Below are 17829 nucleotides of genomic sequence, written 5' to 3'. Positions count from 1 at the left end.
ATTAAATAAATATAAGATATATATAAAAGATATACATATAACGCGATTAAATGAAATATCTTTAAAACTTTGCAACTAAAGGAAAAATTTGTTAAATTTATTGATATCGAAAAAACATTTTAATGAAATAACAATTATTCTATATCAGCAATTCGTTTCTTTTACCCTGTCTAATTCAAAAGCAATCTATTGATATGAAATTTATTTAAATTGATATTGGAATATCATTTGAGTTTTGTGATCACATATAGGAACCAAGAGAATAAAATATCTCTTATAATTTACATTTAATAAAATATGTTTCTTCCATCCAATTTTAAAAATTTCTCTAAAAAAGAAAATTTTATATTAAATACAATTGTAAAAAAATATTACAATTAATAATACTCATTGAAATTAGAAAATTTAAAAAATTAAATTAAAATTACCTCAACAAAATCATCTGTTCTCCTAACATTGGCAGGATAATAATCAACAATTAAAGGGCGCGGTCTTTGACCAATACCAGATGGCTGTTGTAATCCACATGCCTGTTCCTCATTTGTAATTACACTCACTAAAGTACTCACTACTTTTTCATCAAGTTGTGACATAGCTTTATTCGGCGTTTTCATACGTCTCAAAAATAAAGCATTCCATTTTTGCCTTAGATGTAAAAAAAATCTGGCAGTTTCTGGATCAAGTTTAAATACTACCCAATCATCAAGTTTAAAGATTGTTCCTTCATTACTTTCATCAACTTCAGAATCTGATTCACTTTCTGGTACAGCTATAAACAAAAAATTATAACAATTAAAATATTGAAATAATGTTATAATATATTAAAAAGTTAAGCACTTACATTCAGCTTCATAGATTACATCTACGGATAATCTTGCTGGTCCACAAAACAAAGCTACTGTTAATGGATTTACCAAAGTAACCATTTTAACATGACAAAATCGTCCTGTACGACTCATTTCTTCATAAAGTAACCAATCACAAGGTAAAGCTTCTACATTAGCTGCATACGTTTGAGTAGATGTCATTCTTGGTGATTTAGGATAATCTCTTAAGGTTGATGATGGATGAAAAAATACTTTCACTTCTTTCCTACAAAATTAATCAAATGATAATTAATTAAACATATAAATAAATACTATATTATATCAAAATTTTATATAAAAAAAATTTAAAAAGCAACACACTGTGTTCTTAATTGCAAGTGTTCTCTGTCTACTCTTATTAAATTTGGATATAAACCAGCAGTTAAAGCTGCTTTCACAACTGCCCAATTTTCAGAATTAGAATTTAAATCTCTAATATCTCCTGGACCCCTTGCTCTAACAAATCCAGATGCACGAAGTTGACCAAGAAGTTGGGTACGCATTCCAACTACCATTTCCATAACAGCAGCAGAAATAAAATTTTGTTCGCAAAATATGCGTTCTTTTCCACCTGCACGTGCATTTTGCCAACCTTGGAAAGCACGTAAAACTGCCATATGATCAGAGTATGTATTGGTTGCAAATCTCTTACGAGCAGCGGTTGCAGCTCGTTTTTGTGATGGTTGAAACGGTAATACAAATGGATCTCTGAAAATTATTTTTCAAAATAATATTTTTTTTTATTAAATACGTGCAAAAAATTATAAATTTTCACTTACTTGTATGCTAAACTACATACAATTGTTAAGACTGGGTCTAAACATTTCAAAACAACAGCATATAATAACATTTTTCCAAGTCGTGGTTCAATTGGTAAATCAAGTAAATGACTTCCTAATTCAGTAAGATCTTCCCATGGATCTAATGCATCAATAGTTTTTAATAATTGAACTGCATTTCTTGTTACTACATTAGAAGGTGGTTCTAATGCTCGATCTAAAAATTCGGCAATAGGTGTATTTCCTGCAGCTAAATGTTTTGTGTACAAACATAATTCTTGTAGTGGTGATCTTAAAATTTCAGGAGTTTGATAAGGCTCCATGCTATTATATCGAACTGACGAAAATAAGCGATAACAAATGCCTTTTCTACATCTTCCAGCTCTACCTTTACGTTGTTTTGCACAAGCTTGAGAAATCCAATTAGATTTAAGTGTACATACTCCTGATAATGCATCAAATGATTTTTCTTTGACTTTTCCCGAATCAATAACATATACTACATCATCAATTGTAATACTTGTTTCAGCTATATTTGTTGAAAGAATAATTTTACGAGTTCCTACAGAACTTGGTTTAAACACTTTTTTCTGATCACATGTTTGCATATTTGAATGAAGTACATATAAATTATAGCGTAAACCCTTATTCATTTCTTTTTCTTCATTATTTATTTTTTCCCTCATAGTTACAATATCATCATATCCTGGCAAGAATACTAAAAGAGAACCAGGAGGCATCTTTAAATGAATGTGCAAAATTAAATGTAAAAGAAGATCATAATTGATTTTATCATCATTAAATGTATGTTGATACACATCTAATAAAAATTTATCTTCTTCTGGAAGTGAAATATCTTTAGCATGTGCTTTTGTTTCATCCTGTACTATGCAATCATAAGTTTTCATATATGCTTCTATTAATTCAGCACATTCAGTTTGATTCATATTTTTTGCCCAATCTAATGCAGTCCATTCATTGGCTGCTCGTAGATTTAAATTTGCACCTAAATTTAAAAGCTGTTCAGTAGTATTTATACATCCTTTACCTGCAGCTACCATAAGCGGAGTTACAAGTGTTGTGGAATGTTGATAATCTACTGAGACATTTTCGGAAAGTATGAAATATAAAAGTTGTGCAAAATTATCTTCGCCTCCACGTAACCATGCATCCGAAATACTTTTATCCATTTCTTCTGCTAACCATGGTTCTAATTTTACTTTTTCTGGAACTGGTTCATTTTGTTGTGCTAATATTGGTGCAGGTAATATGCATCTTTCATTCATAGCATTTGATCCTGATTGTTGAGGTTTATATTGAGTCCAGGTTTCTAAAATTTTATGTTGATCTTTCTTATTCATAAACTCTTTTCTTTTTGAAAGCATTTCTTTTGTCATATAACCTGTCATTTTTAAGACATCTTCAAGAAAATATGTGTCAACATCATATGATCTACCCAAAACATTTATAACTGCGCATTTGTTAAAATATTTTACAAAAATGTTAACATCTAATGTGGCGCTCATAAGTACAAGTTTAAGAGATTTATGTTTTTGTAATGCATCTTTTAAAGCTATTAAAAGAAAATCACAAAATCTATCACGTTCATGAACTTCATCTACAATGACATGCGTGACAGTACTCAGAGCAGAATCACCTGCCATAAGTGTTCTAAGAAGTACACCATTTGTGCAATATGTTAAAAGAGTTTTTGGAGCAACTCTACTTTCAAGTCTTATTTGATAACCAAATGTTTGACCAATTTTTTCATCTCTTTCAAATGCTACTCTTTCAGCTACTGAAACAGCTGACAGTCTTCTTGGTTGAGTACAAATAATTCTGCAAGGTTGTTGTCTTTGTTGGCAATGTTCAAGAATAAATTGAGGGACTTGAGTAGTTTTACCACTACCTGTTTCACCTCCTATTATAACTACTTGATTATTATTTAATGCATCAAGAATATCTTCTCTAAAGTTAAAAATTGGAAGAGCTTTGCGATAATTCAATACATCAAAATTAGTTTTCAATTGTGGTATTTGAGGCACACTATTATTTAATCTTCCCATTGCTTTTGTATTTGTATTTACTGAAACTAAATTATAAATATATTATAAATATACATACATATATATATATATTCATAAATATATATATATATATTCATATATTGAAAATCTAATTTGATATTTATAATATTAATACCATCTGTATTAGGAGGTCGTTCTCTTTCAATTGGTGGTAATAAATCTTGACATTCTTTATGATTTAATGGAAAAGCTTGTAATAAATTATATATACTTTGTCTTGATGATTTTTGTAATTTTATTACAGCATCAGCTTGAACTATAGTTGAACCTTCTCTTTTGTACACAGTTAAAAAACGATTTGTACCTTTACTATTAAAAAAAAAAAAAAATTTATATTTATTTTCTGTTTTAATAAAATATTTTTATTATTTTCAAACTTACCCTCTACTTTTAGATTTTAATCCAAGTTCATATGCTAATTTATGAATATAAGCTCTTTCCTCTGCAGTATATGAAGATGGAAATTCTAATTCTTTCTGATCAGGAGTTTCTAATAACTTTTTTAATGTTAAATTTACTGCAATTCTAGTATCTTCCCCAATAAGAGGGGTTTTCTTATGACGATTTCTACGTGGCATTGTATATATCTAATAAGTATATCTGAAAAACAAACACTAAATTTTTGATACAAAAAAAACTTTTTTAAACTTTTTTTAAATTTTCCTTAAAAAAATATAATTTTAAAATATAAATATTTTAAAATTTCCTTAAAATTTATTTTATATTTTTGTTTTATTTTTATTTTGAAATAAAAATTATTTTGAAACACAAAATAATTTTCATTTAAACAAAATAAATTTTACATAATTTTAATATATCATATACATATATGATAATATAATAAAATAAAATAATAATTATATAATTTAATAAACATTATTTAATAAAATATTATTATAATTATTTCATAATTGAAATTAAAAAACATAAGTGTAATTATAACATTATTTTAACTGCCTTATATAAATAAGATCTAAATAAGATTCGAAAAAAATGCATGTAACTTTAGAAATATATATCTTGTTTAACTCACATAATTTTGATGATCCTATAAATGTACATGAATTATATTAATATATGATGTTTAAATAGTTAATTATTAAAGTAAGTATAGCTATTTATCTATTCGAAATATTAAATTTATAACTACATATGTATATTGTAATATTCGTAGAAATTTCTGAGAATTATTTTTAATAAAAACACGCCATATCTGAATGATGACCTGTAATAAACACAGCAAATAATATTTACGTCCCTTTTGATTATGAGAAATACTCCCTCTACTTGAATGTATAAAATTACTTAGAATAGCTTGTATCGATATAAACCATATTCTACTAGTTTCACAGTCGAATCATACTTCAATGTACCCATGTGAACGAAATATCAACTAAGTTAATCTATTTGAACAATAGAGTGCATTATAATCGTTTTTCACAAAAGATCCGCAAAACAGTGAAAGCAGGCACACGGTTAAATACTGTTCCAGTAAACAATATGGCCGGTTTAGTTTGGTGCGCGGGTTATGTCGTCTGTATCGTATTTTCCAAGTGTATTTTGTGCTTCATTAAGGATTAGTGGTTTTCGGTAAGTTTATATTTTCTAAGAAACGCATAATGTTATATAGAAAAGTCAAATGTTTAAGATTTACAGCAATAGATTTTGTACATGATGATTGACGATTAAGAGTATGTCTTTCTATCAATTACTGTCTGACTATTAAAAATATCGGTAAAATCTTGTAAAGATTTTTGATCCATATTTTGTAAATTCATACGTGCTTGCATATCGTTTACAATTTTAAATAATAAAAATTATGTAATAATAAATATATATTTTAAAAAATTTCAACATGAACATGAACGACAGTTGAGATTTTAAAATTTGCGATGTGAACGAAATCGTCAAACTTTTTTATCTCCGTATTTACGTGAATTATATTAAGCAAGTTAATCTATTGTTTATTTTTTACGTTATTCATAAATTTGGCTAAAGTTTCGATTTTCTATTGCTATTTTTTTCTATAAGTTTAACGATAAAGATTAAACTTCCTGACAACGTAAGCGAAGCAACAGGTTTTTTGCTGAGAACTGCCGATGACCTCCCATTTTAGTACTCACTTAAATATTTTAGTTGTACATTTACGTACTTTTTATTAACTTATATGTGTAGATCTTTCAAATTATATAAAATCAGTATATAAAATTAATTATTCGAAAAATGTAAGGAAACTCTAAATTTTAAATAAACAATTGAACTGCCAGATTTCGTTCTTTTCATATCGATATGTAATTATTAGAATTATTTGATTATATATAATTTCTCAATATACTGAATATAGTTATTATTCATTAATAATATATTTGTTTTAAAGTGCTGTATAATTAATAATTTTGTAATAACTAATATTTAAAAAATTAAGATTTAATATATTATTTAAAAGTAAATATTTGTTGTCTTCTTAACAGAACTAAAATAATATATAATTTAGTATATGAAATGGAATAGAATATGAATATCATGAATATATTATTATGACTGACAAAATAGTATATCATATATTTAAAAATAAATTCATTCAAATATTAAATATCAAACTATTATCGGTAAAAATTTGTAAAAATTAGAAAATTAATGAAATAAAATATGCTTGATTTATATATGTAATATACCAAAAATTATAAAATATTATTTTATTATTATGTATTTATAATATTAAATATCGTTAATCATCATTTTATTATGAAATCATAATATGAAAATGTATTCAAAGTATAACATAATAAAAATCATAATAAATCTATAATGTCAAAAAAAAAGTACAATCAAGTTGCTCGAATATTCGTGTATATTATTTGCGCATGCGTATAAAAATATAGTCACGATCAAGATCCAAATTTAAGGTTCGTTGAAAAGCACAGCGAATATATAAATCGCATAAAATATTTATTAATGTGCATGTCAACATAATGTATATAATGAATAAATAATAGTGATTATAATCGGTGATCATAATCATATTTATATAATATCATTATGTTAATTTATTTATTGTGGATGTTATATTTGTTTTATAACCTTTAAAATGCATAAATTCTTTAAAAATTTATGCCAATTATTTAAATATCGTGAATGGAAATGCAGTAATAAGAAAAAACAAAATTAAATAAGAAAAATAGATTAATATCAAGAAATAAAAAGATAGAGGAAAAGAGACAAAGAAAGCATCCGAATTATTTTAGGGAAAGTTCGTGTGTTTGTTGTTCGAGACTCAGAGGCCACGTTCGTTGTCGTTCATTCAGAAATTACGTAAGTTAACATCGCATCTGCTCGTTGCGCTTGTCTACTAGTTAATGCTCGGGCAAAACGCTAAAGATTCCCATTGATTGGAGCTTGAAAAGGTGGCGCAGCAAAGTGCTCGGCCGTCCAACAATCGTCGGTAAAATAAACGTCGGATCAAACAAACTGATACGCGAACGAACGATCTAATTGGATTGAGCGCACGCGTGTACTAGTGTATTTCTAATTGACCACCTATATGCTACGTTTCATGATGCTTCGTCCATGGTGGTCGCGCCTCATTGCAATTCAATTGGTTCGATTGATCGACAAAGAAAAAGAGAATGAATATGTATCTAGATTTCTTTCATTGTTAAATCGATACTGTTCGATATTTATACTGTTTGAATTGCATCTTAAACAGTAGATAATTCGACTAAGGAATTTATCTGTTTTTGACCATTTTTGCTTTAAAATTGATCTTTCGAAAGATTTAATCAACTTTTTTTTTTTTTTAATTTTATTCGATATTTTCGTGATTTTTATATAATATATATATTTTTAAAATAGATGTATAAAATACATACTAATAATTTTGAAATTTATTTGTAAGTTTTAATATTAAATAATAAATAATAATAAATTTTTATTTACATATTTGCATTTCATTAATAGTAATGCATTAATACTGTGAGAGTTAATAGTTAAATATTTGTGTGAAATTTAAATATATAATCTAATATTTAAAATGTATTATGTTTATAAAAGATGAATTTTAATTTCCATTTTTTTAATTGTATTTTTAAAAGCATACGTTTAGCGTAAATATCCACAATTTATTAATAATTTTTCAATATTAAATGATTAGAAAAAAATTTGAAAACAATAACTTTCACATTTAAACTAGAATAATTTCTATTACTAAATAATCATGAACGATGCATTAATACCGTACAGTATATTGCTTATTTTGAATTTATATTTTCAACTTTGATCATTGTATTTCAATATTGAATACAGATCACGTCAGGTTTTCTCATCGAATAATACTTTTATTTAACATTCTCATAGCATCGAAATGCAAATATATGTTTAAAGTCTAGACATTCAATCTTAATTAAACTTTCCATTCAAGTTCTCAAATTTTTCTGATATTTTCTAAAGCTTAGTATAGATGACATTTTTTTAACAATATTGGAGATAAATCAATTATCCAACATGTGTGTTTAGATTATATCATACTGATATAATTATTTTTCCAAATATATCTTTTTAAATAACGTTATATAAATATTATTTTATTATTATTAGTCTGATCAGAACTCAAGTTATTAATTTTTCTAGACTTAAGGAAATTTTGCTTTTTTCTTATCGATATGGGCTGATGACACCCACCCATTGGAACAGACTTAGCGGGTTTAGAATTCAGACTCGAACAGTTATAACAGTGAACATAGTAATAAAAAAATTAAATAAAATGTTATAAAGACCGAAGAATTTTTCAAATTATAGATAGTAAAATTTCAATTATCTGAACCCGTTATAAGAGGCAAACAGTTATAACAGGAGTTTATCAATTCTTTCCATGTTCTATGATTCTTCTTTCAAATAATGGGAATTCACATTCAAATAAGTGTATTCAATTGAAAGTTCAATCCTACATATTACTTAATGATACCAAGTGAGAATCAGAATAATGAATATTTTCATCATTCAAATTCAAATTATAATTTTGATAGAAAACAAAAAATAAAATAATATAATATAAATATACAAATTTATTCAATCAAACATACAATAAATTCAATCAAATTTATTACATGATTGTTTGAAATTTAAGTTTTAATTTAATTCACATTTACTTGTAGAACTTGCAAGGTGATCCTTTCTCCTATGAAGTCCGGTCTGTGTCAATCGACCTTGGACTCAGAAACGTCACGTGCATTTTCACTTCTTTGAGCGTTCATATATCCCTGCATGTTATGTAAATCTTGTCATATTTTTCGATGCATAGGAATATATACTTATAACTATTATATTCCTTCTGAATCATCTATAAGTATGCCACCTACTAATTTCACAGTACTTTCTATCGTTATATCGTTATATCGTTATAAGTAATTTATAATTAATGTTACGATTTCGATATAGATCGATCATAATCGATAAACAATTCCAAGAATCTATAGTTAAATTTCTCTTTGATTGTTTACTCTAAAATAACGATATTTGTATTTAATTACATAGCTTGATAAAAATACTTTTATTTTTCCATAAAATAAACACGGATGTAATATATAATTGAATACCAATTCTTGATTTTTTTGCTATTTTTATACAAAAATTATATAAAAGAGAAGAAAAGCATACTTGTTTCCTTACGTAAATCAATAACTAAGCAAGAGAATAATTATATTTAAAAAATTAATAATTTTTATTATTAATCACTATTATTGTCATTATCTGAACGATTTACGAGTCAATTTAAAAAAATAAAATATGCAAAGAAAAAAGAAAGAAGAACAAAAAAAAGATATATTAATGTTTTATATATAAACTAATTATTAGTTCATCTTTCATCTAATCTCGATCACATAAAAATAATAGAGCTTTGCGTTAACGATCGTATGGTAACCTCAGGTCACACTCATCGATCCTCCTACGCAGAGCTTGTAAATAATGGAGACATTCACGTGACTTATTCACATAGTATACCAATGTACACTTTGCAGTCGATTTACATATTCTGCCGTTGATTTCAAGTGACGAAATCGACTGATATTCAAGTTTCAACTATGTTCGACATTGTCCATTAATTTTTATTTAACAATAACTTACACAAGATTGAATCCGCGAATCGTCAGTTATTCATAGAATGATAAAAATCATCTTTTCTTCGTATGCAAAAATATGTAAAATTATTTCTTATGATTTAAAGTTTTAATTAAAATTTGTTTGCATACTTTTTTAAATATATTTTTTAATTTTTATTTTTATCACATTATTAATTTTATATTTTATCGATGATTAATTTTGTGATTGATATTCAATGATAATCGATGGTAATTCATAATCGACGCATGATCGTTCTCATACTGTAATACTTTATCGTTCAATGAATTTTATATACAAATTACAAAAGACTAAAGATTAAGCAACGAAATATGGATGTACAATTCGTTACAAATTGAAAAAAATTTATTTCATTATTATAAGAGAATGAAAATTTTGATTTTCTGAGAAGCTCTTCAACTACGAATATTTTAAGTTAAAACGAAGTAAGGTCGAAGTTATGATTATTAGTCTAGCCTGTATTAACAGATTCACTGTTGATATGTTTATCTATTATAAGTTTATATTACTTCATACTAGATATTGACGGATAACTTTCAGGCAAAAATTCTATTCTTATTTTAGGAAGTTTTACGCGTGTAGAATTTTTGTCGAATTACGAAATTCTATTATAAAGGAAACCGTGAAGAAAAAACCGTGAATAGAAATTTAAGAATTTTAATTTTAATTTTTTATTAATTTTTCTTTATGTTAAAGTAATTTTTAAATAATTAGCAAAGTTAGTTCCAGTGAAATTTCATCTTTTCCACGTGATTTTATTGTATAGTTTTTTTTTTCTAACTGGAAATAATTCCCAATATAATTTAACATTTAATTAAAATTCTTTTTTCTTTATTACAAGATAGAAACTACATATTTTGAATTGCATCGAAATTTTTTTCCTAAAATAAATAATTGAAAAATTATATGTTGTTTTTACAATAAGAATGTAAATCAATATTTTAAAATTTTTAAAAAATCATAAAATTGTAAAGCTGTTTAACAGAATATAATAACAGATTTTATCATTTATCAATTATTATTGTTATCAATTACTATATTCTTGGATTGTTTAGACAAAAGTTTAATACTTGATTTACATATTACAATGTCTAATAATCAAATAATGCAAAATTAATACATGTATAAAATTCATTAAAGAGATATTCTCGTAACTCATGTATATTTTCATTTAAACAACTTATAATTCCTACTATATGCTATTTATACAAAATTAATGAGCCATAAAATCTTGCTAAAGATTTGCAATTACTTACTTATCCACGATAAGCTCCCTAGAAATTAGTCAATCGTGATTCCTCTCAAACGAAACTCGCATTATTCTCTTGGTACCAGTAATTCAAGTTTAAAAGACACATAGCTGTAATTATGACAATCCATATTACGAAACGTTTCATTTACGCAGAACGTAAATTTTCTACTCGAAATTAGCAATCAATCTTTCGAAACAAATTGCATCAAAATGTCACTGTGTTACTTCTTCACCAGTTATCAAACGCAATTTCTTTTTTCGTTTTACCGTAAAAAAAAAAAAAAAAAAAAAAAAAGAAAGAGAAGAAAAAGTTACGATCTCACGACATGAGAAAATTTTAAATAATTAAATCTAGATATTCAAATAAGGAGGGAGAAAGTATCACCATGACCTTGTCCAATGAAATCAAACTGGGTTTATTTTTTTTCTTATCGAAGACAGGAAATACAAAAAGGTGGGAGAAGGAGAGAAAATAGATTAAAAGAGTCGATGTAACGCGTATATAAAATTATTGGTAATTGGAATAGATAAGCACATGGCTTATCCGCACAGTTGAATAATCATACTGATTACACGTGATTTACTGCCTCGAAGTTACATTTTTTAACAATGTATGAGAAATATTTGAAGATAATGATGCAATAGTTTTCGTTTTTTTATTTTCGTGTTTACTTACCATTGCTACGTCTTTGGATTATTTTTAACCTAATTGTAATTCTTCGTTATTACATGGTTTTTAAGTTTGAGAAGAATATGAATGAAACGTTATTGAAGATGAAATTGTGAAGTAACATATAAATAAAAAAAATATACTGAAGTAATTAAAAAATTGTAAAGTAAACAATTTTAAAGATTATTACAATTTATTATAATACTATGTATATTAAATTTCATGAGATTGTAAGATCTAGATAGAAGGAATTATTATTCATAATGATGAAAGGAATATTGAAAATATCCTTGGAATTTTTCTTCATAATCTCAATGCTAAAATGTAGAATTTAATAATGTAAATTGATTGAATAAGAAATGTCGAATTAAATGTTGCATTGAAATCATAATTAAGTTAATATTTTTTTTGAAAGATGAAAAGATTTATTTGTTGACAAGATTGGATAATTAAAAAAATTATAATAGAATTAAATCTTGTCAAGTTTTAAATTTAGTATATATATAATATTTTACATAATATTATTGTAATGTTGCTGAACTCGTATATGATGACCTTATAATGATTCAAAGTCATAGGAAAATTCAGATATATGATTATTTCGAAAAGGCATTGAATTGTATTCAAGAAAAGATATAAATTTTGTACATGCTTTGCAAACAAGAAAAGATATAAATTTTGTACATGCTTTAAAATAGCAACAGTACGAGTTTATTTAAATAACTTTTTTCTGCAAAGTTTGAAGGTCGCAATAAGTGAGTTTGAAGAATTCCAATTGTTTTCCTCTATTTCTTTCTCTCTTTTTCTTCTTTTTCTTCTTATTTTTTTTTTTTTTTTTTTTTCATTGAAACAAAGACGTTGAAGTCTCTTAAAGTGAAATCACAAAAAATCTTGATATAATCACTAAGAAACATAAGCAAACTTTTTATTAAATATTTCTATGTTTGAGAATTTTTTTCACATTAAGTAAATAGCTGACTCAATACATGGTCATGTTTTTTCATTTAATTTTAATAATATTTGATAATTGAAAAATTTATAAATAGTTAAAAATATCACATTTAAAGAATCATAAATAAAAAATTATAAATATCAAATCACACTTTAAACAGAATGTAAACAAATCATAATTGGTAAAAAGTTTGTTGAAATTTTCAATTAATTTTATATCATATATCATATAATTAATTTTTAAGGATAATTGCAATTTTTAAAATATATTATTATATAATTTGAAAGAAATGTAATTAGTAATAAATAAGAAGTGTAATTATGGTGAAAATATTTTATATATTATACATTAATCTTAATTAAGTGTCATTTACCAAAAAAAAATTCCATAGACATCTTTTTTTCTGAAAAAATCCTTAGAAAGAAAAAAAATCAATTTAATAATTCAGAGATGCTTAAACCATCAGGATATATGCGAAACGATCATCGATATCATCATCACACAATTCTTTTTCGTTTTACTCAATTATTGTATCAACAAGACAATGCATCGTTGACGTGGGTTTATTCAGTTTCTTATGATTAACCAGTTAGCCTTGACCATTGTCAAAAGGCCAACCAAAGAAGAAACGCTTATATCCTCCATAGTTAAGTCCTTACATTTTTTATTTGGCCACGATTTCTAATGGCATGAAATATTAGCTTCTATTTTCACCTTGAAATATTATATGTAGTCTAATAAATGTCTTTGGTTTTATATTAAATCAAAATTAATAGGCATTTCATATATTCATTCATTATGCAATGACCAATATATTTAAGTCAATTAAATTAAATTTTTGTACTTGGAAAAATATAATTATACTTCATGCTTTTAATTAATTTCATACTCTATTTTTAACGATACTTTAAATAACCAGTATTTGCATAAATGCTTATAATTACTATAATTAATATTTTTTTAAAATGCTTTTTTAAAATGTTTTTTTAAAATTTTTTTTTTTTTTTTTTTTTTTAGTTTAATATTGAAACAAAGCGATTTATAAATAAATTGAGAATTTTTTTCATTTTTATTCTAATATTTTTAAAATATAAACATAAGCAAACTTGAATTAAAATTTTATTTTATAAATTTTTAATTTAGAAAATTTAAAAATAGTATGAGGAAGTTAATAAATTCATTTCATATAAAATTAGAAATTAAAAATTAAAAATTCTTTATAAATAATTGAATTCTGTTTCTAAAAAGAAAAAGTATCATAATTGTAGTACTTTGAAACAATAATTGGTATAAAAATAAATTGTTTGATATCGATATAATGATTAAAAATACGATAATATAATGATAATATAATGATCATATAAAATAAAATTTAAAAAAACATAAACATACGAATGTCTATTCTTAAAATATATATTTTCTTTTATTTTAAATTGGAAAAATAATGAAACGAACAATCAATTCGCATAATCGATATTCTCCTATATTCGAATATTATAATTTAAGTATGTGACCTTTGAACTTTTATAAAGATTCTTATATTTTTACATGTGTCTGGACTTATTGAGAAACATTATATGCACATAGTTTTATCATATATGATGATGGAATTATTACGATAATCTAATATTTGCAATCATTGTATGTATATCTATTTTTTATATCTTATATCTTTTTATATTTCCATTGAATTTCATTTTATAAGAATGAAATTTTTTGGTATAATATTCGATTGGTTGAATTTTTATTAATTGAATCCATTTATCTAACAATGAAACTGTGTTATACACAAATTTAATGAATTTATCACGATATTAATCTTTATTCGACGAAACATCAGAGTGATAATTTTATTCGACGATTTATTGAATGTCAAACTGCATATAAATAAAATGTTTCATAACAGAGGTACAAAGGGCAAAATAGTTTTCTTTAACGAATACGAAGCGTTGATTGGCCATCTTATAACATTCGAGAAATAGCAGGAACAAGGCACAATTGAGAATGCGATTTTTATTAAATTGTCCATGGGTAGTTTTCTTGATCGTGAGAATCAGAGGACATAAAAAGGGAGCACAAAGAACGATATTTAAACGATGTTGCAGTTTTAAAAAATAGAAATCGATCTATTTAATGTCTTTTACTTATTGGAATCGGAACTTTACAGGTGCGACGTAATCGCATAAAGCAAGGTTGAATAGAATAACGAGATATTGTGACATTCCACATGGCGTAAAATATGAATAGACAGGCTTGCAAGGACACTTCTGAGAGAAAAATGTAAAATTTATAAACGATTATAGATTTTATAATATTCAGCTTTGTTACCAATCGAATCTCATTTATAAATTTTGGATTTTTCTTTTAAATTTCAGATCGAATTGAATTTTCTTCTTAAATTAAATCGAATTCTTCTTATATGCTTAGAAATGTATGAAATTTTTCTTCTCAATTTTCAATGAAGTCAAATTTTTCTGGTTCAAATTTTATCTGAATCCTCAAGTAAGTTATTGTTAGCAGTTATTAAATCTTAATCCTTCTTAATATTGGATTATGATTAATCACATAATTTGAATTAAATTTTTTTTTTTTTCATTTTATTTTATGTTTATATTTTCTAGATTTATATTTTAGATTCTATTGTTGTTCATTATCGTGTAAAAAATAAAATATGGATTGATTTTTCATATATAATTTAAATTAATAAATAATATTCGATTTCTATATGATAATATTATAATAAAGTACGTACTAAAATTCACTAATTAAGTTACATAATAAATCACATAATAAAATTTTAAATATTTAAAAATCAAATAATACTTTTTTAAATATAGGTATTATAAAAATATTACAAAGACATAAGTATTACAAATATAAGTATTTCGATGTAAATAATAATTATTATATATAATACAAATATAAATTATAAATTAAATACAATTATTAAAATTTTTCACGTATTTATGTCACGTACTACTAATATAGATACAATATAGATGTTAAAATCTCAAAATTTAGAGGGTTACTTAACCTAAATTAGGTTAACTTAACCTAAATTGTGATCATATCAATTTTAAATTTAAAATTAAATTATGATTCATAATAACCAAAAAATTTCTCGAAATCTTTATTTTTGTTTGTTTCTTTTATAAGAAGAATTCGCGAAATTTAACGTCGAATTTTCAATCTCTTCTTGTGGTTAAATATTTCCAAGAACGTTTCGAACAAATGCAATCAATTTATTCGATACGATTGTTTGTTCGGTTCGCTTGTATTATATATGCTCGCCAACTAAATGAAATGTTAGGTATCATCATTTGTAAACCTTCGAGATAGTACGCCGACAATTGATTCGAGGGAAGAAGAATTGACACTGTATTAATTCACGCCTCTCGTCTCGTGAAATCAGTTGAACGTCCGACCTTCTTATTGCCCTCTGAAACGCGCCAACTACGCGCCGGCTACTGCACTGTTTGGCGCCTTTTTTAAAATGCTTATAAATAGTGACAGACAAATCGCCGGGGAAATAAACATTCGATTTAACTTGAATTCCACGAATATTCGTGGATTTTTTAAAAGTAGATGACAATTTCTTTTATGTACTTTTCAAACATAATATTATGGAAAAGATTTATCACGATTTTATCGTGTATTATATATATATATATCCGATAGAATAACGTGAAATTTTTAAAATGTATAATAATATAATAAAATTAGAGTTTAATTGAAATTAATTGAAATTCTGCAAATTATTTAATTTTTAATTATCGACTACATAAATAAATACTGATATTTTCAATTTGTTTAATAAAATTTAAAATATTATATTAATAGATGTTATTATGATAAATTGATGCAAAATCACAAATTCAAACGAAAATCATCATTTTTTTTAATTATATAACATTTCATTCTGGTAAATAATTATGAAAAAAAGAAAGTTAAGGTAAAAAGAAAAGGAAGACAAAGAAGAAGAAAAAAATAAAGAATAGATTTGACGCAAAACTGGTTGATCCACGTCATTCGCAAGCCTGCGAGGAAAGAGGACGCTACTATTATTCTTCTCCGTATATTTTTATACTTTCGGATCCAGGAAAATGTATACCTACCTGCGGATCGATCAGGTTTACTTCCTCCTCTATTAAGCAACCACCGCCCCCGCGAAAATCGACAGGGAAAATATCGATGTTTAACCGGTGTTACGCTCTCAAAACGACAGATTCATTAAATTGCACAATATCGATGAACGTTCTGTTTATGATAATGAGGATCAATGCAGAATCCATTAGTAATAACGGATTGCAGAACCTTCTATATCTGTTTCTCTTACACATATATCATTTGTTCCCCTTTTTTTTTTTGCTTCATCGTTCTGTATCATTGCAGATTATGCACACAAATTGTATATACCATCATTTAAAAGTTTAAGATTTATTCGATGAGAAGGAAAGTTGAATTTTTTCATAAGGAAAATAAGAATAAATATTTCCGTGGTTTATTGTATATTTATTTTTAGAAAAATAAAAATGAAAGTTTGCTGAGTAATGCATTTAAGTTTACATATAATTTAAATCATTATATTATTACACTAAAAATTATAATTATTATTTCATATTTATTTGAAATTTTACGATTTAATTTTCGATTTTAATAATCGGCAATATTAAAATAATATCAAATTTAATAACAAATTTTTTCACATATAACTTGTAAAATAATTTTAACTATACGAATTGAATAAAAATATGTATCATTTATAAAAATATAAAACAGGCAATGTGATAGAAAAATAAACTATAATAAATTAATAATCTAATATTCGAGATAAAAATTATCTATATTTCTGCATTATGCTTTATTTTATTTTCTTTTCATGATCAATGAATATTAGAAGCTATACTGAATTTTTGAACAGTTAGAATATATTCATGCATATGTATGAATGTATATATGGGAAAATACGTACCATATTCTGCCTCGTTCTTCGTGGTTTGTTTGCAGAAATCTAACTGGCGTCATTAGCTTGGGAAATTAATTAATGAGCCGGAGCTGTGACTTACGATAACTTCTCACAAATACAGA

The 17829-nt window shown here is 25.1% G+C and overlaps 2 protein-coding genes across 4 annotated transcripts in view; one reads left to right on the top strand and one right to left on the bottom strand.

The window, feature by feature from the left end:
- Nucleotides 1-76: 76 nt before the first annotated feature.
- On the bottom strand, nucleotides 77-5015 carry LOC107998289 (3'-5' RNA helicase YTHDC2). Of its 2 annotated transcripts, none has more exons than XM_017057485.3 (8): nucleotides 4766-5015; nucleotides 4114-4332; nucleotides 3848-4041; nucleotides 1646-3737; nucleotides 1188-1574; nucleotides 842-1092; nucleotides 429-769; nucleotides 77-328 (listed from the first exon to the last, which is right to left on the bottom strand). In XM_017057485.3, the coding sequence occupies exons 2-8, from the start codon at nucleotides 4308-4310 to the stop codon at nucleotides 317-319; spliced, it is 3474 nt and encodes a 1157-aa protein (XP_016912974.1). In that variant the 5' UTR covers nucleotides 4311-4332; nucleotides 4766-5015; the 3' UTR covers nucleotides 77-316. The 2 variants fall into 2 exon arrangements, with proteins under 2 accessions (XP_016912974.1, XP_016912975.1); XM_017057486.3 differs by having other exon boundaries at nucleotides 4114-4346; nucleotides 4766-4998.
- A 146-nt stretch (nucleotides 5016-5161) lies between these two features.
- LOC107998287 (phospholipid-transporting ATPase ID) overlaps nucleotides 5162-17829 on the top strand; it is a 66754-nt gene continuing 54086 nt past the window's right edge. The window contains exon 1 of one of the 2 annotated variants that reach the window (XM_017057478.3): nucleotides 5162-5322. The gene's annotated coding sequence lies outside the window, so the exon portion shown is untranslated. The remainder of the gene's footprint in view (nucleotides 5323-17829) is intronic. The other variant, XM_062076124.1, reaches the window with a different exon arrangement.

Source organism: Apis cerana, linkage group LG6 (genome assembly GCF_029169275.1).
Source record: "Apis cerana isolate GH-2021 linkage group LG6, AcerK_1.0, whole genome shotgun sequence".
NCBI lineage: Eukaryota > Metazoa > Arthropoda > Insecta > Hymenoptera > Apidae > Apis > Apis cerana.
The sequence above is the reverse complement of the archived record's forward strand: the minus strand, read 5'-3'. Positions and strand labels throughout refer to the sequence as shown.